The sequence below is a fragment of the Ostrea edulis genome, chromosome 2 (genome assembly GCF_947568905.1).
Source record: "Ostrea edulis chromosome 2, xbOstEdul1.1, whole genome shotgun sequence".
Classification (NCBI taxonomy): Eukaryota; Metazoa; Mollusca; class Bivalvia; order Ostreida; family Ostreidae; genus Ostrea; species Ostrea edulis.
The window spans coordinates 106,351,184-106,367,956 of NC_079165.1; the positions used below are offsets into that span (position 1 = coordinate 106,351,184).

At 36.7% G+C, this 16,773-nt stretch overlaps 3 protein-coding genes across 6 annotated transcripts in view; 1 reads left to right on the forward strand and 2 right to left on the reverse strand.

Annotated features, from left to right (window-relative positions):
• LOC125676171 (uncharacterized) overlaps positions 1-10,150 on the reverse strand; it is a 38,330-nt gene extending 28,180 nt beyond the window's left edge. For 2 of the 4 annotated variants that reach the window (XR_008800390.1, XM_056155973.1), the window contains exon 1: positions 8,681-10,150. Coding sequence is in view for 1 of the 4 variants with exons in the window: in XM_056155971.1 (XP_056011946.1) it covers positions 5,031-6,152; positions 6,460-6,699; positions 7,081-7,392 (1,674 nt within the window). In the remaining 3 variants the exon portion in view is untranslated. Of the gene's footprint in view, positions 1-4,472; positions 6,153-6,459; positions 6,700-7,080; positions 8,421-8,680 lie in introns of those variants that run through there. The other 2 variants (XM_056155971.1, XR_008800389.1) reach the window with 2 other exon arrangements.
• LOC125676172 (uncharacterized) lies at positions 1,941-4,473 on the forward strand. Its single transcript, XM_048914069.2, has 2 exons — positions 1,941-2,183; positions 2,697-4,473. Exons 1-2 carry the CDS (start codon positions 2,017-2,019, stop codon positions 4,288-4,290), a joined length of 1,761 nt encoding a protein of 586 aa, XP_048770026.2. The 5' UTR covers positions 1,941-2,016; the 3' UTR covers positions 4,291-4,473.
• A 676-nt stretch (positions 10,151-10,826) lies between the features above and the next one.
• On the reverse strand, positions 10,827-11,762 carry LOC130051550 (uncharacterized). Its single transcript, XM_056153568.1, has one exon. The coding sequence runs from the start codon at positions 11,760-11,762 to the stop codon at positions 10,827-10,829; it is 936 nt and encodes a 311-aa protein (XP_056009543.1).
• Positions 11,763-16,773: the final 5,011 nt, after the last annotated feature.

Consider the following 16,773-nt stretch of genomic DNA (forward strand, 5'->3'; position numbering starts at 1 on the left):
CGGTTACCCGGGCTAGTTGAGCCTTGATAATTAACTTGGTATCCCTGAAAGGCAGGTCTAGCATAGGTCTCGCTGGGTGGTAAAGCTTATCTGGTATCCCTCAAAAGTAGGTGTTTAGATCGCCCGGTTACCCGGGCTAGTTGAGCCTTGATAATTAACTTGGTATCCCTGAAAGGCAGGTCTAGCATAGGTCTCGCTGGGTGGTAAAGCTTATCTGGTATCCCTCAAAAGTAGGTGTTTAGATCGCCCGGTTACCCGGGCTAGTTGAGCCTTGATAATTGACTTGGTATCCCTGAAAGGCAGGTCTAGCATAGGGCTCGCTGGGTGGTAAAGCTTATCTGGTATCCCTCAAAAGTAGGTGTTTAGATCGCCCGGTTACCCGGGCTAGTTGAGCCTTGATAATTAACTCGGTATCCCTGAAAGGCAGGTCTAGCATAGGGCTCGCTGGGTGGCAAAGCTTATCTGGTATCCCTCAAAAGTAGGTGTTTAGATCTCCCGGGAACCTGGGCTAGTTGAGCCTTATTAAGTAACTTGATATCCCTGAAAGGCAGGGCTAGCATAGGCCTCGCTGGGTGGCAAAGCTTATCTGGTATCCCTCAAAAGTAGGTGTTTATATCGCCCTGGATCTTGAGTTAGTTTGGTCTTAATAATTAACTCGATATCCAAAAGCAGGTTTTGAGGAATGGTCTTTTTAGTGAGTTATAATGTTGAATGAAAGTTTTGAGTTGATTTTGTGTACTGAATGAGGGGGGGGGGGTAATTAAAATAATTTCTATGATTAACTTTTGATCAAAAATACCCTTCTGTACTTTCAAAAATAATTTCTAAAGATATGTTACTTTGACCACCGCTAGATATCATCAGTTTTGCTTTTAATAAGACTTCTTATTAAATATTATTTTTTTCCATGTTGCATTCGCTGTTTTATCTACTTCCTAGGGGCGAGATCGAAAGTTCAATGTCTGACAAAAAAACTAAATTCACATAGTTTTTACGTCCCCCCCCCTCCCTATCCGCCCCCACAACGACCCCCTAAACTAGATATGATGAGTGTTTAAACTATAATCGATTAACAAGTAAGAACAAACGAGTATAAATAACTCTGTATACCCTATCTTCTGTTTATTCACAAATGAAAGTGTAGATTAAAACTATCAAATGTTCATTAAAATGCAATATCGTCATGTAGTTTTAACAGTCACTTGTCTTTCTCCTTTTTCGACTAATGTGTAATCGATGTCGGATGAGAGAAACTTACAGAAGTTTTAACACCCCCCCTCCTCCCCCTAACTATTTGAATTTAGATTTTTATCCGAAATCAATCTGTTGATCTCGCCCCTTACAGGTTTTTATATCAAATTTCTTACTGTTTTTAACATCTGAGAGAATTAGGGTTTGATTAATTATGTTAATTAAATAATACTCTGTATACTTTCTATCAAATCGTATTTCTCTCCATATTGCGTTCATTGCTTTATTTATTTCTTACATTTTTAATAGTTCAGCTAATTAGGGTTTAATTAGTAATCTTAATTAGTAAAAAAAATCCCAACAATTTTCTTTGCCTTCTTTATCGTAAACACATTTCTTTACGAAATTATTCGACGTACGACTTATCTTTCTATCTATGATCAGGGGCAAGTAACTCGTGGGTCACCTGCTTTTGAGGGATACCATCTAGTCATAACCCTAAATGGGACGGTCTTTCGGATGAGATCGCAAAAAACGAGGTCCCGTGTCACGGCAGGTGTGGCACGATAAAGATCCCTCCCTGCTCAAAGGCCGTAAGCGCCGAGCATAGGCCTAAATTTTGCAGTCCTTCACGGGCAGTAATGATCTCTCCTGCAGAAAGATCTGACTCAAACCACACAATATAGTGAACATATGATGAAACTCTTTGCATGTTAACCGAATTCAGTTTTATAGAACTACCGAATAGCGTAGATCGTACGCTACGTCATAAATCGTGTGGTGTGTAATCACGTGATACGCGAAAGTGAAAGTGTAGTACAAACAATGGCAGTGTCCGACAAAATCTATTCTATAAAGTTAGAGGAAACTGATGTTCCTGGAGCGAAGTTTCGTTGTTCTGATGTGTCAGAACATTCAGTCGTTGAACTGAAGCGATGGTTAGAATGCAGGGGAATGTTACAAGCGGGTACAAAACCCGAATTAGTCAAAAGGTAAGAAACACTTAAACACATGCGTACATTTTCATCCCATGTATATACACGCTGTACACCACGATTTATTGTTCATCATCCGTATATATTATAATTATGATTGGTAAAAATACGTCTTAAAACTATATCTTAATTCATTTACCACGGGAGTATCGTTCTGTCAGCGATTCATTGCATACATTTTCATGTGTAGCGAATAAAAAAGGGGGGTGTGGGAGGGTCAAGACGATTTTGCTAGAGGCTTAATTGTCTTAGGTTGTAAATGAATATATTCAATTCTTGTTATTTGAAATTATTGACATATAGTGGTCGATTACAAATGTGTATGTAAATGGTAATCTCCTTTGTCAATTAAATTACAGCAGATCTACTGCAAATAAAAAATACTTTATATGAAATAAAACATTCAAACAGTGGCCTTCTTAAAAGTTCTTGAAACACCTAATATATAAGCATACATATCAGCACGCCATTCATGCATATGCTTAGAAATTACATTTGTCAATTTTTTAGGTGCCTAGAATGCATAGAGTCCAAGAACACAGACATCATAATTTCTGTGGATGGGGGAATCTGGTACGAGGAGAAAGTACGAGAGGTGTTATCCACTGCCCGCAGTAAATCATCAGCTGATATGATACCTCTTTTACCTACAAGTGGTTGGCAAAAATTTCCTTCAGGGAGTATTCCTAAAGGATTCTGTTATGGAAGAATATATGAACATATAATACTAACTGCCAAAGTATATGAGAAAAAAAGTAAAACGTCGACGTCTGATAGTGAAAGTGAAGACAATTTGACAGACTTCAATACTTCAAAACCGATGGTGAAAGGACGTCAATATTTTGCCAGCGGCCATGTAAAAGATATTAAGAGCATTGCAAAAGGTGAATACTTTTTTGTCAAATCAACTGTGATGGCATCATACACTCAACAAAAGCTATATCATGTGACTTTAACTTTGGGATCTCCATCTGGGAAAATATTGGATGCCTCGTGTGATTGTAAAGCTTCAGCAATGGGACGATGTAACCATATAGCTTCGTTATTATTTGCTTTGGAGGATTACACATTACAGTTTGGATACGATCCGGATGCTTGCACTAGCAAGCTATGTACATGGAATGTAGGACGGAAGGCTAAAAGGCAACCTCAGCCATGTTATTCCACATCATACAACAAAAAGTTAAAAGCGGATAGGTACAGAAATTATAATCCTATGACTACTAAATTGGATGAAACTAAATTTGCAAATGAATTTATTGCTACATTGCCAAATTCTGGATCATATTGTATGTTTGACCAAATATTAGAAATTGAATATAGTGATTATTTGGTTGACATTAAAAATTTAAATGAAAGAACCAATTATTCTTTGAATTTGATCAAACAAGATGCATCTGAACCTTATGAAGTCCCAAACACTGATAGACAGGCTGAATCTATTATGTGGCACAGCAGTCGCAATTGTAGAATAACTGCATCTGTAGCAAAGGAAGTCAGTAGTGTTAAAAGCCCAAGGGCTAAATATAACCTTTTGGAGCGGATTCTATGGGGCAAAAAGCTTCCCCAATTGAAAAGTTTAAAGTATGGACAAGAAAATGAAGATAATGCATTTACGCAATATGTTAATCTGAGTAAGGGAAACAATGAAACAACAAGAAAAAGTGGTTTCTGGATAAATCCCGAGTACCCTGAATTAGGATGTAGCCCAGATGGACTAATCTATGATGCTAACAATAATCTTATTGGTGTTTTGGAAATAAAATGTCCATTAGTATTGAAAGACAAAGACCCATTATGTATAGAGAGTCTAAAGCCGTGTCAACGATTTAACTTGTGTTATACAATAGAAAATGGTATCCTGTCTTTGAAAAAAAACCATAAGTACTATGCTCAGGTTCAAATGCAAATGGGACTTTGTAATGTGAAATTTTGTGATTTTGTAATTTGGTCTAGTGCAAAAACTTTGATTCAGAGAATCCATTTTGATGGAGAATATTGGCATGATCTCCGAGATAAATTAATTTTATTTCATCATAAATGTATGATGCCGGAATACCTAGAAATGAGGATTCCAAGAAAACTCTTGCCAGTAGAACTTTAAATACATGTATATATTGCAAGTGTTCATCAGTGCAAATATTCATACATGCACCTGCAATTTATAATGATAAAGAGTAAAATAAATAATGTTATTATTTTCTATGAGATACACATATGATATATCAAATGTCTTGACTTCTTCATTTACATGTATTTTTGTACATAAAAAAGCAAAAAAAATAATTATAGATTCAGATTTTTATTGGTTTTGAACAGTGTCACACTTTCACAATGTGTGAAAAGATATAGACTACATTTGTAAGTTTCAGAGACCACACTCAATCCACAAATCTAGAGGTCTCCAAAAGGCCTTCCATAAGGGTGGAACTCCACTCCTTGTGAAAATTGCCTCAAATAAATAAAACGTGTATATGTAAAATTTTAGTCGCTCTTGCATGAATATTACCAAAATGTACATGTACATTACGTAACATTTAACACAAAAATACAGACAAACTTGTGACCACAATACCCGACTTGGGCCAGGCACATGAAATGTGGTGGGGTTAAACTAGTGAGATCTCAACCCCCCCCCCCCCAAACAAGTGGTCAAAAGAAAACAAAGGCAGTAAAAGACGAACTATAATAATCAAGCAGATATTAGCCCAATCATCTGAACCACAATAAATGTACTGAAGAAAAAAATCATGCAACAAAAAGATACTTCTCTAATGAATGCAAGGTCAGGCTGGAATTCATTTATAAATTTAGAATTATTTTATCAAGTTTAATGTTCAATGCTCATTTTACAAGTGGACTTTGGTAATTGACTAGAAATCCAATTATATGCACTATTTCTGTGGCTACTGGTTTGAGACTAAGAGGTATTGTTGTTCCTATTATTTTAAATTTTTTCATGCGCTCAATTGCTCGTTCCACATGAATGCGTACTCGTGCAATGCGTTTTGTCAATATTTCTTCTTGAGGGGTTAGTCGATCTCTTCCTGAAAGAAATGGTGGAATGTTAAGGTCTACTTTTCTTGGGTTCAGTATATCCCGAATCAAAAACCCTCGATCCGCTATCACCAAGTCTCCAGGATTAAGCAAGTCAGCCAAACCAGACTTTACAGTTATCTCCTTGTCTGATATACTTCCCTCATATACATCTGATAAAAATGTAACTGCTCCTGTAGGTGCAACACCAACCAAACATTTCAATGTTGGATTATTTTTATACGAGGAATACATATTACCTTGCTCAGCAAAATCCCGTGATGACTGAGTAAATATCTCAAAGCAATCAATTATCACACGGACATTTTTGAAGGACCTAAAGCAAGCAGGCAAATGTTTTTGAATTAAAGCCCTAGATGGAAACATTTTTTTACGAATACCACCAGTAACTTTATATAAATATTGAATCCAAGTGTTAATTGTTGAAGAGACAGTACTGATGCTTACTCCATATCTGTATGCAAGATCTTTATTTGGAAACCTATGCCTTAACTTCATAAGAACCAATAATAACTGATTTCTTGTCGATAGTTTGGTTTGTCGTTGTTTTGAGTCGTTTCGCCTTTTCTTTGGTGATTTTGTTTTATTTCCTTTCCAATATTTCAGTTCATATACACCTCCGGCATTTTCCAAGACCTTAAAAAAGTGGTTAAATTGTTCAACATTTAAACCTGTGTAAAATTTAAAAAGTTTTCCTTTTGTTGCCAATTGCTCGTAATCAAACTTGTTTTTGGTGTTCTGTTTTTGCGGACTCTTTTGCTTTGAATGCCCTTCATTTTTCCTCAGCCTTCTCTCAATTTTATTGGCAAGAATATCACTGCAATGAAAAGTAGTTTGTGTCCCACAATCTTGTATTTGTGTTGCACAATGAATTGCGTTCTTTTGGGTCTGCTCCTGTTTGACATGTTCCTGAGAAATGCAAATGTACATGTGTCATTCAAAAGTTATGAGACATATTTAATGAAAATTTCAGTCTTTACAAATCCTTAAGTTTCAGACAAAATATACAAAAATAAGACATAAAATGAGTGTCAAGAATATTATATTCGAGATATTTGTTTAAACTGAAGAAAGTTTATAAATGTGAATATCTACGAATGTCATTCAAAAATGGTACAATTAACATGTAACTCCTTTTGATGTTATGAATGCAGGTATGCTTTACTTAAAATGGACAAAATTTTGCAGGTTTCAGGAAACTGAAAAAAGAACTTACATTCTGATTCATATCAGACCCGGTCCCAGTACATATAGTGTCAGACTGATCATGGTTGACTATATTTGTTCTGTTCTCCTTAATATGGCCACGATGCATATCACAAGTGCTAGTAGAAGTTGAAGGTATTGCCTCATCTTGTAAGGATAGTAATGCTTCTGACACGTCCTTTAACATTCTTTTAGAAACAGGATTGCTCCGTGGAGTGGGTGGTTTCCTTTTCCTAGAGAATTTTTCCGCCTAAAAATAATATTGTAAATTGAAAAAATACTCGTTTGTTTTGTTCACAAAAACATATTTTGGCTTGAAATTATGGCTCTTGTTGAGACTTCTTAAGAACATTTGTTTCCTGGTACATGTAGATACAAACCATTAAATTTTCATTATTTTTTTAAATTTTTTTTTTTTTATACATATTTAGGGGTGTTTATATGCCACCGTAAATTTGTTTTAATAACCCATCGTTTTTGGACATAATAAACAAAAAGGCAAAATATAAAACTTGAAAACTATAAAAGACATGAATACTATTCAACGTGCAGTCTGATTTATGCCCCCCCCCCCCCCCCCCCCCAAATATACATGTACCTATTTCCGCAATTTTTTGGTTTGAATTTATACCTGATTTGGCGTTAGAGTTGCTGGAATGGGATCAGGATGTTCTGCTGTCGGTCCATTTCCACCCACAAAATGTTTACTACATATGTATGTCCATCTTGTAACCTTTTCAACGGTAAAATATTCCCTGCCACACACACGCGCCCATCGCTGACATTTTTCCAGATTCCTCTTGGGTTTTGGAAATGGTATCCAAAAAACCCCAGTCATATATTCTCGATCAGCATATCTACTGTCACTGTTGCATATTCCATAACAGCAGTGTCTTGTTGCACCGTGTGTTAGCTTTTTTTCTTTTGATATCGGCGTGGCCATTAGGAATGTAGTACACGCTGTCCAATGTTTGTACTACATTTGATAACGAGGCTGTGCGTTATCTTTATCCTATCTATAATTAGGTCTTATCAGTGATGCGCGATCTTTGCTATTTAGCTGAGCTCATTGTTTACAAAACAAAGTCATAGCGATTTTCAGAAATAGCCGCGTTTCCGAGAAATGAAAACGAAACCTCTCGCCTATCTATTTTCTGTCAACTGTTAGACGAGGTCAGTAAATTATGTGTAAATTTGTTCATTGAATAAATGTGTAAACTTTCAACCATTGTTCTTTAATTCTTTTTATTTGAAAATTTAACATAAAGGAATACACCAGGAATACATTTGAAACGTTCACACGTTACATTTGACAATCTCGTTGTTCGTGTCGTTGGTCATTTTAGTGCTTTGTATATATATATATATATATATATATATGTGGAAAGCGGTAGGGTACCCCCACATTATTATTATTTTTCCCTATATAAAATACCAAAATTATAATCTCTTCCAAAAATCAAAATTTCCCCCTATTTGCCGATATTATTATTATATCGCAGTGATAATAATAATCTGTCCCGATTCTCAGATACCAAATTATAATTTCATCCCCAAAAGAAAAATATTCTTCATTTATGACATTTTTATAATTATAAATACTGCCGCAATAATTATAAAAACTGACCCGATTTAAAGTCACACATTATCTTTATAAATATAATCTTTCCACCACAATAATAATTACTGAACATCGCCAACAATAATTATCTTTTTTATTTGAACGCTACCGAATATAATCTGTATGACAATAATAATTCTGGACCAGCCATATGCTGTCTGAAACAGCCAGCTAAACCTCACTGTCACAATCAGTCACAACACAGCCAATAGTTCCATGTTTATTGCGTAAATGCAAGTATTCAGAGAGTGAACGAGCTATGAATGAGCTAGTACATGAGTGGGTACGTAAGTGAGCACGTCATAGTACGTGAGCGAGTGAACGAATGAGTGAGCGAATGAGGTAAATAACTGAAATAAATAGAAAAAATATCTATAAACTATCACACCAAAATTGAAAAATAACACTGTTCTTAAAAAACCTTTCACTAAATCCTTTAACCCAGAAAAAATAATTTAACCTTACAGTGAAGTATAAGTAAAATGAATTACCAAAATAAGATCAGAAAGTTCAATTTACAGTACCGAGAAAAGAAAAAGTGTTCTCAGTTCACAAAAATGCTCTAGATAATAATGAAAATAACTTTACATAAGTATTTCATAAAACTTACATGGTAATAGGCCACGAATTTGACGTAAACTCAGGTAAAAGAAGGCAAAAGCATCATCACATCTTCACATGTGGAATTCTAAATGGCGGACTGTTTTCAACTTGCACGAGAAAATGAGGGAGATAACTCTAATATGTCTAAACACAAAAAAGAGTTCGACAATGGGCAGATAACTCACTATCTTCACAAAGGAAGATAACTCTGAATATAATATGATATGGAATATGTAATAAACAATGAGTATTTACATAATGGAAAAATCAAAAAAAAAAAAAAAAAAAATATGAATCTGACAGAACACTCCCCGTCTGATGTTTATAACATCACATATGTACAAGTACAAAAGTTCTACAAGTCTATTCATTAGGCAGTAACAGTACCATTTCTGCAATTGGACGAATGAATGTCGATGACCGAGAACCTTGTTTCACGACACGAATTTCAGCTTTCCGAATGTTTCCATCATCACTGGGTAAAGTTTTCACAATAATACACATAGGCCACAGGTTACGATGAACATCTTTATCGCGAAGTAACACGATATCACCTTCTGTAATGTTTCTTTCACAGCGCGTCCACTTGCGACGAGTCTGTAAAGTATTAAGGTACTCTTTCCTCCAGCGTGTCCAGAATAAATCTGCCATGTGTTGAACGCGTTTCCACTGAGCATGATACATGTTCTTCTTATCAACTGAGATGTCGACGATCACGGGAGTTTTCTGGGTAAGTATCATTGAAGGACTAAGTGGGTACGGTTCATCTGCATCCTCAGATAACGGGATTATTGGTCGCGCGTTAACAACTGCCGACGCTTCGGCCATGAAAGTCACAAGCACTTCATGAGTTAGAGATCCAGCCGGTATCTCCAACATGACCGCATCGATCACCCGTCTAACAACACCAATGAGGCGTTCCCACACGCCACCCATGTGGGACGAATGAGGCGGATTAAATTTCCATGTGGTCCCTTGTTCATACAGGATTTTTTTCACTTTTCCATCTTCAAGGTTAACTCCGGTAGAATCGATTTTTAAGTCGTGAATAGCGCCTACGAAATTGGTTCCTTGATCCGAACGAATTTGCACAACTTTTCCTCGTATCGCCTCGAACCGTTTAAAGGCATTGATAAATGATGATGAGCTTAGTTCCTCCACGACTTCAATGTGAATTCCTCTTGTTGTAAGGCAGGTGAATAAGATTGCCCATCTTTTTGAGTTTGCAGATCCTCCGTGGGTCGGACGAGTAACAATTTCCCAAGGACCAAAAGTATCTAGGCCAATGTAGGTGAAAGGTGGGCTAGGCTCCAAACGATCAACAGGAAGGTCTGACATCTTTTGACACAGACACTTTCCACGTAATTTGATGCATTTGAAACACTTGTGAAGTACGGATGAGACTAATCTCCTAGCACCAATTATCCAGAATCCAGCACTTCGAATTGCTCCCGCTGTTAAATGGCGACCTTGATGTTTACAGAGTTCATGATGGGAACGGATGATCAAAGAAGCAATGTGATGATTCCCTGGAATTATCACTGGATTCTTCTCATTGACTGGTAGAGAAACTTTGTTGAGACGCCCACCGACTCTCAGTAATCCATCTCTGTCCAAAAATGGTGAAAGAGGTAGAATATTGCTGTCTCTAGGTAGAGGTTTTTCATTAAATATGCACTGGATTTCTTCAGAATACACTTCATTCTGTACGATTCTGATTATCAATTTCTCTGCTTCATTGAAATGTTCGACTGTTTTTGAATCAACACACAAATGCCATCCAGGGCATTTACTACGTTTTCGGTCCTTTTGTTGAAAAGAACGTGCAATATGTTTCAGTCTCGCAATAGTTTCGACAAGTTTCCTCCACTGAGAAAAACGATAGAATCTTTCGGATTTCAGCAAAAATCCTGAGATGTTAACTTTTAAACAAGTTATTTCCTGTCTGATGTCTTTGTCCAAATCTGGGTCAACCATTTCATAGGGTGTAGGTATGTGTTGACTCTGTCTCACATGTGCAGGTGATGGTCCTAACAACCAGGCACTGTTGTGCAAGGCTTTAGCAGGTATATGTCGTGTTGCTTGATCAGCTGGATTTCTGTCTGTTGGTATGTATGACCATTAGACTGGTTTGGTTACTGCGCGGATCAGCATCACTCTGTTTGCCACATACTGATAAAACCTCCTAATCCCAATACTAATTTACTATCGGAATAGAATTTGAAATGTTCAATGGGTAGTTCCAATTGTTCAGACACGCACTTAGCAATTTCCACTGCTAACACGGCACCACAAAGTTCTAAACGAGGGATAGAATGTCCTTTTAATGGTGCGAGTTTTGACTTTCCGAGAATAAATCCTAAGTTCCCATCTGATTCGACATAAGCCACTGCTGATATAGCCGATTCTGAAGCATCACAAAATACATGAATTGTTTTGTTTCTTTTCTCACTAAATGACTGATCTAAGTAAAGTCTTGGAACGTGTACATTTTGGAGATGTCGCAAAGAATCCCTCCAATTTTTCCACTGAGTAGACTGCTTTTCTGGTAGAGGTTCATCCCAGTCGACCGTTTTCTGAATTAGGTTCCTCATTAGTGACTTGCCTTGGATGATGATTGGGGCTAGAAATCCAAGGGGGTCAAATATTCTGTTGATGGTAGATAGCACACCTCGTCTTGTAAATGGTTTGTCGTCATTCGAAATTTCAAAGAAAAACGAATCAGAGTGCAAATCCCAATTTAGTCCAAGACTACGTTGTGTTGGTAGATCGTCTTTCGATAAATCTAAGTCTTTCATTTCACTTGACAGATCACTTGGTGGAAATGCATTCATGACTTCCTGTTTGTTTGAAGCTATTTTGTGAAGGCATAATTTTCCATGACGCAAGGCCCCCTGTGTTCTTTTCATCAAATCGACGGCATTTTCTACACTCGATTGAGATGTTAAACCATCATCCACATAAAAATTACGTTCCACATACTGAGTCACATCAAGTCCAAACACATTTTCTACTTCCTTAACAGTCTTGCGTAATCCATAGGTTGCGATGGCTGGTGAAGGACTATTTCCAAAGACGTGAACGGTCATACGGTATTCGATCAGTTTTTTGTCAGGGTTATTGTCCTCATGCCATAAAAAACGTAGGAAATTTCGATTAGATTCACAGACTTTAAAGAATTGAACCTTTAAAAGACAATGCATGTGCGTGAGCATGCGCGTTTTCAATCTTTATTACATCGATATGTAGATATGTGGCATTTCTACCTATCCTGTTAATATAATTACATTTTCTTTATTAACGTGAAAGTTATAGACGTTTTTGTATTATCCAATCAAATTGAAGTACACGTGCATGCACGTGCAAAATTGTAATTTTGACCATGCTAAACAGTTAAGGGTCTCAAGTTACACCAACGATATAAATATCAAACGATTTCATTGAAAGATAGAGAAAAGTTTGACACATTCCAAAGTTTGCAGACAAAATGACATTCGTTCCACATATCTACCTATGCTATACTATCATCCTAAAAAGGTTTCATCTTGATCCCTTGAGTAGATTCTGAGAACACTCGTGGAGAAAAAAGTCACAAGAAGAAAGAAGGAATAATAATAATAATAGCAAGAAACAGAAACCAATATGTTCCCAAACTCTGTTTGGGGAACATAATTAGACGCTTTTTTCCTTACGTCATTAAACGTCTATGTGATCCAGACAGACGCTGACAATTGCTATATGAAGAGCGATTGCGTCGGCTGCTCACAGTTGTCTGTCGGTAGCCGAAGAAGAGGAAGGCGACAAGGTAAGGACTTTAGTGTGCTCCATTTGCGGCTCTCAATATACTGCAGATATACCATTTGGGGTACATTGGGTTTCAAACCTAACATTAGTCAGAGACAAAGACTAAAGTGTTTGAAACACAAGTAAGAGGTCTTGGAGCATTAGAGATTCGGAAACATAGTTTCAGACCTAATAGATAATCAGAGCACAGAAGCAGAATCTTAAAACCCATTTATTATTCGGAATCATTGTTTATCATAGCTTTGTATATATTGGCTAATTTATTTCCAACTGATTCTAGAGAAAGCTAAGTTATTTAAGAATCAATAATAGGCGTAGGGAACGTCAAGTAAAATTATCTATATATCTGGGATATGAGAATATCCGAAACGTATTACAAATTGGTGGCAGCGGTGGGATAGATCCCTTGTTGCAGATTTTATATCTGTGGTGTAATTTTTAATTCTTAGGTAGGGAGTGCACTTCGTATGCGGGTCTCAAATTACTGCAGATATACCATCTCTGACTATTTTACGAAATGGACAGAAGCATATTCCATGCCAAATATTGAATCTAAAACGAATTATTGTAGAAGAGGTCGTAGCTAGGTTTCGAACACCAAGAATAATACATGCTGATCAAGGGCGACAATTTCAGAGCGAACTTTTTGGTGAGATGTGAAGGCTCCAACACATTGAAAAAACACGCACTACTCCCTACCATCCTCAGTAAGATGGGATGGTAGAGCGATTCAATAGAACACTAACATCAATGCTAAGTGCCTATATGGAAGACAACCAAAGGGACTGGGATTTACAAATTTCATATGTCATGATGGCGTACAGATTAGCAGTCCATAAATCTACAGAGCTAACACCAAATATGCTAATGTTAGGTCGAGAAACGACGTTACCTTTGGAACTTGTCTATGAAATGCCAGAACTCTTCAAACAAGAAAGTCCAAATCATTGGGTTTGGGTCTTACACGAGAGACTACAAAAAGCACACAATTTTGTGCTTCAGAGTATTGAAACCGTAATGAACCGTCAAAAGACTTACCATGATATGCGAATGTCATGGGAAAAGGTCAATCCCGGTGACAAGGTTTTTGTCTATTTTCCCCAGAAAAAGATTTGTTGTTCTCCTAAACTTATGTCATTTTGGCGCGGACCTTTTGAGGTTTTTAAACAATGGTCCGACGTCCTCTATGCTGTAGCATGTGGTAGAAGGAATGAAAAGCAAGTTATTCTTTGCGATAGAATGCGTAAGGAAAAGGATCAGACTCTGAGTTTTGGGAGTTCAGAACCAGAGAACGAAACATCAATGATCGATTGAGAATTAGAAAACATTGAAGTAGAGTTTTCAAATGTAGATTCTGTAGAAGGATTAGCAAATGATTAGGAACAAAAACGTGTTCGTAGGAAACCCAAATGGTTAGATGGTTTTGAAATTTAAATCGTTGTTAGATTAGAACATGTGTTAATGTTGCTTCCGTGCTTTAAGTATAATTCAAATGATTTTCTTTTCGTTTCAGTCAATATGGTGAACACAAAAGTCACGAAATCAAAAGAAAACAAATGCTCCTTGTATGAAAGCGAAAAAATAGTAATCGTTGGAGAGAGCATTTGCTTATCCGTAATGGCGGAATGTTTCCATGCAATGTCTGTGGAAAACTATTCAAGAGTGTCTACTTCATTTGCCATAAAAGAAAGTTTCATGATCAAATAAAAGAGGAGGAAAGTAAAGAAAATGACGAGAAAGAAGAGGAACAATGTAAAACGTATACGGTACCAATTTTGATGCACCAGATGCGTATTTCGACAAATAATGTCTCTGCAGTGACGCTCAACCGAAATGTTTAAAATCCGAAATAACAATAGACTTTTAGAGCTATTTTAGGGGAAAACAGAGTGCCAAAAAGTGGAGTCAAATTCGTCTAAGGATAAGAGCTATGCGTGAGGGAGATGATCCTTAATTTTGCAATGAATGTCTAAATCTTATAACAAGAGTCCTGATTGGAGGAAGATCCCAGTGAGGTCATTCTTGAAACTTTAAATCTCAGAGACGATGAGGTTGTTACTGGAAAACAGACAACTAAGAAAACAGAAGATAATGATGAGATAGAACAAAGTCCCCAAGTAAAGAAAAGTGCAGAAATTAATATTGTTCAAACGTCATCTCCAGAGAAAGGAATAGTAATCAGAAAAATTATTGCCCCAGCTCCTGTTTATGCTCCAAAGAGAAAGACTCCTATTTTCTTACCTGAGAAACCAACCCCGTTTGCATTTGGGTCAAAGAGTACAAGAGGCGTCCAGACCAGTTGTTCGGGTCTTGAAAAAAGGAAAGTTCACAGGGTGATTTCGAATTAAGTCCAGGACAATAAGAAGATTGAGGAAATCATGGAAGAGGAAGAATTCATATACATGTATAAAGAATGAAAGATTGTTGATAAAAGTGTCAGATAACACATATTCTTCTAACATACTGCTACTTCATGTAAAACTTATACGGTACCAATTTTGATGCACCAGATGCGCATTTCGACAAATAATGTCTCTTCAGTGATGCTCAACCGAAATGTTTGAAATCCGAAATAACTATGAAGATTTGGAGCTAAATATAGCCAAAAACAGCGTGCCAAAAAAGTGGAGACAAATTCGTCCAAGGATAAGAGATATGCTTGAGGGAGATAATCCTTAATTTTGAAATGAATTTCTAAATTTTATAACAGCAATGAAATATACATCCGTATTTTCAAGCTAGTAACGAAGTACTTAGCTACTGGGCTGTAGAGAACCTCGGGGACTAACAGTCCACCAGAAGAGGCCTCGACCCAGGGGTCATAATGTAAAACTTATACGGTTCATTTAATATTTAGAGTTCATTGCTCGAAAGAATTGTTTTGAACCCGTAATGTTATAATATGAATTTTTCTCTTGATAAAAAAGGAAAAAAAAAGAAAAGAAAAAAAGAGAAAAGTTTTATTTTATTGATATGCGGGGCGCATGTTTCGGAGACGTGTGTAATATAGTATAAATTACCGTGATTGAGATGCAAGTATGCAACTTCAATATCAATTAGACGCATTTGTGATTACGTCATTAAACGTTTATGTGATCCAGACAGACGCTGAAATTTGCTATATAAAGAGCGATTGCGGCGGCTGCTCACAGTTGTCTATCAGTAACCAAAGAAGAAGGAAGGCGACAAGGTAAGGAATTTAGTGTGCTCCATTTGCGGCTCTCAATATACTGCAGATATACCATTTGGGGTACATTGGGTTCCAAACCTAACATAATTCAGATATAAAGAATAAAGTAAGAGATCTTGGAGCACAGAAGCAGAATCTTAAAACCCATTCATTTTTCGGAATCCTTGTTAATCATTGCTTTGTATATCGCTAATTTATTTCCAATTGATTTTAGAGAAAGTTAAGTTATTTAACAATCAATAATAGGCGTAGGGAACGTCAAGTAGAATTATCTATATATCTGGGGTATGAGAATACCCGAACCGTATTACACTAATATTAATAGTAACGGTAATGAAATGAAACGCTTGCAGATATTACATTCCTCCTTTTCTCAGAAATGAAATTTTATCATGAATTAATCGTAATAGATTGAAATATGGCAGCAAACGCAAGCAAGCACAAATTCACATTACTAAAAATTGCATGCATAAACAACTTTGAAACTAACTAGAACTGCAAATTGACAGTCTTTCAAAGTTGACTAAAGTTAGCAATTTTGTTTTAAATACAAACACACAAACCAGTTTATTTCATATAGTCCTTCAAAGCAGCAGGCTTTCTAAATGCTCGACTCGATCGCGTAGTGCATGGTCTAGTTACGTCGCCAGCTGGAGTTACACACGCCTCTCTTACAAAGAATCTGTTGGTGTTGACTTAGAAATAGCTTCGGGGTCACGTATGGGGTGACCTTTTGCACATATTTAAAGTCAATAGCGGATAAACTTTCAGTAGATGTTATCTATTGCTCAGAGTTTTTCAACTTTTAATCGAGTGTCACTGCCTCCCTTCAGCAAGTTCTGGTTTAATGGAACGAGGAACCAGGAGCGGAAGTGTTAGGTATCCTTTTAAAACACGACAAGTTGTACGTTTTTCTGTCTCGGGTGCAGAAGAAGCGGACACCATACTTTCTTTTTTGGTCAACACAGTATACATCTGATCAATAGCGATTAAAAGAAAATATCACTCCAACATTCGATAACAGAAGCACAGAATTGTAGTCAACCGAATTTTCCCAGTCATTTAAGTGCACAAGTCACGTTACTCAAAACAAAGCTCGACGGTTT

Bases quoted from the DNA above. Each gene is read 5' to 3' on its own strand.
- LOC125676172 (XM_048914069.2), top strand. From the start codon at position 2,017: ATGGCAGTGTCCGACAAAATCTATTCTATAAAGTTAGAGGAAACTGAT. The intron at 2,184-2,696 runs GTAAGAAACACT...TCAATTTTTTAG, and splicing joins AAACCCGAATTAGTCAAAAG to GTGCCTAGAATGCATAGAGT.
- LOC130051550 (XM_056153568.1), bottom strand. From the start codon at position 11,762: ATGACCGTTCACGTCTTTGGAAATAGTCCTTCACCAGCCATCGCAACC.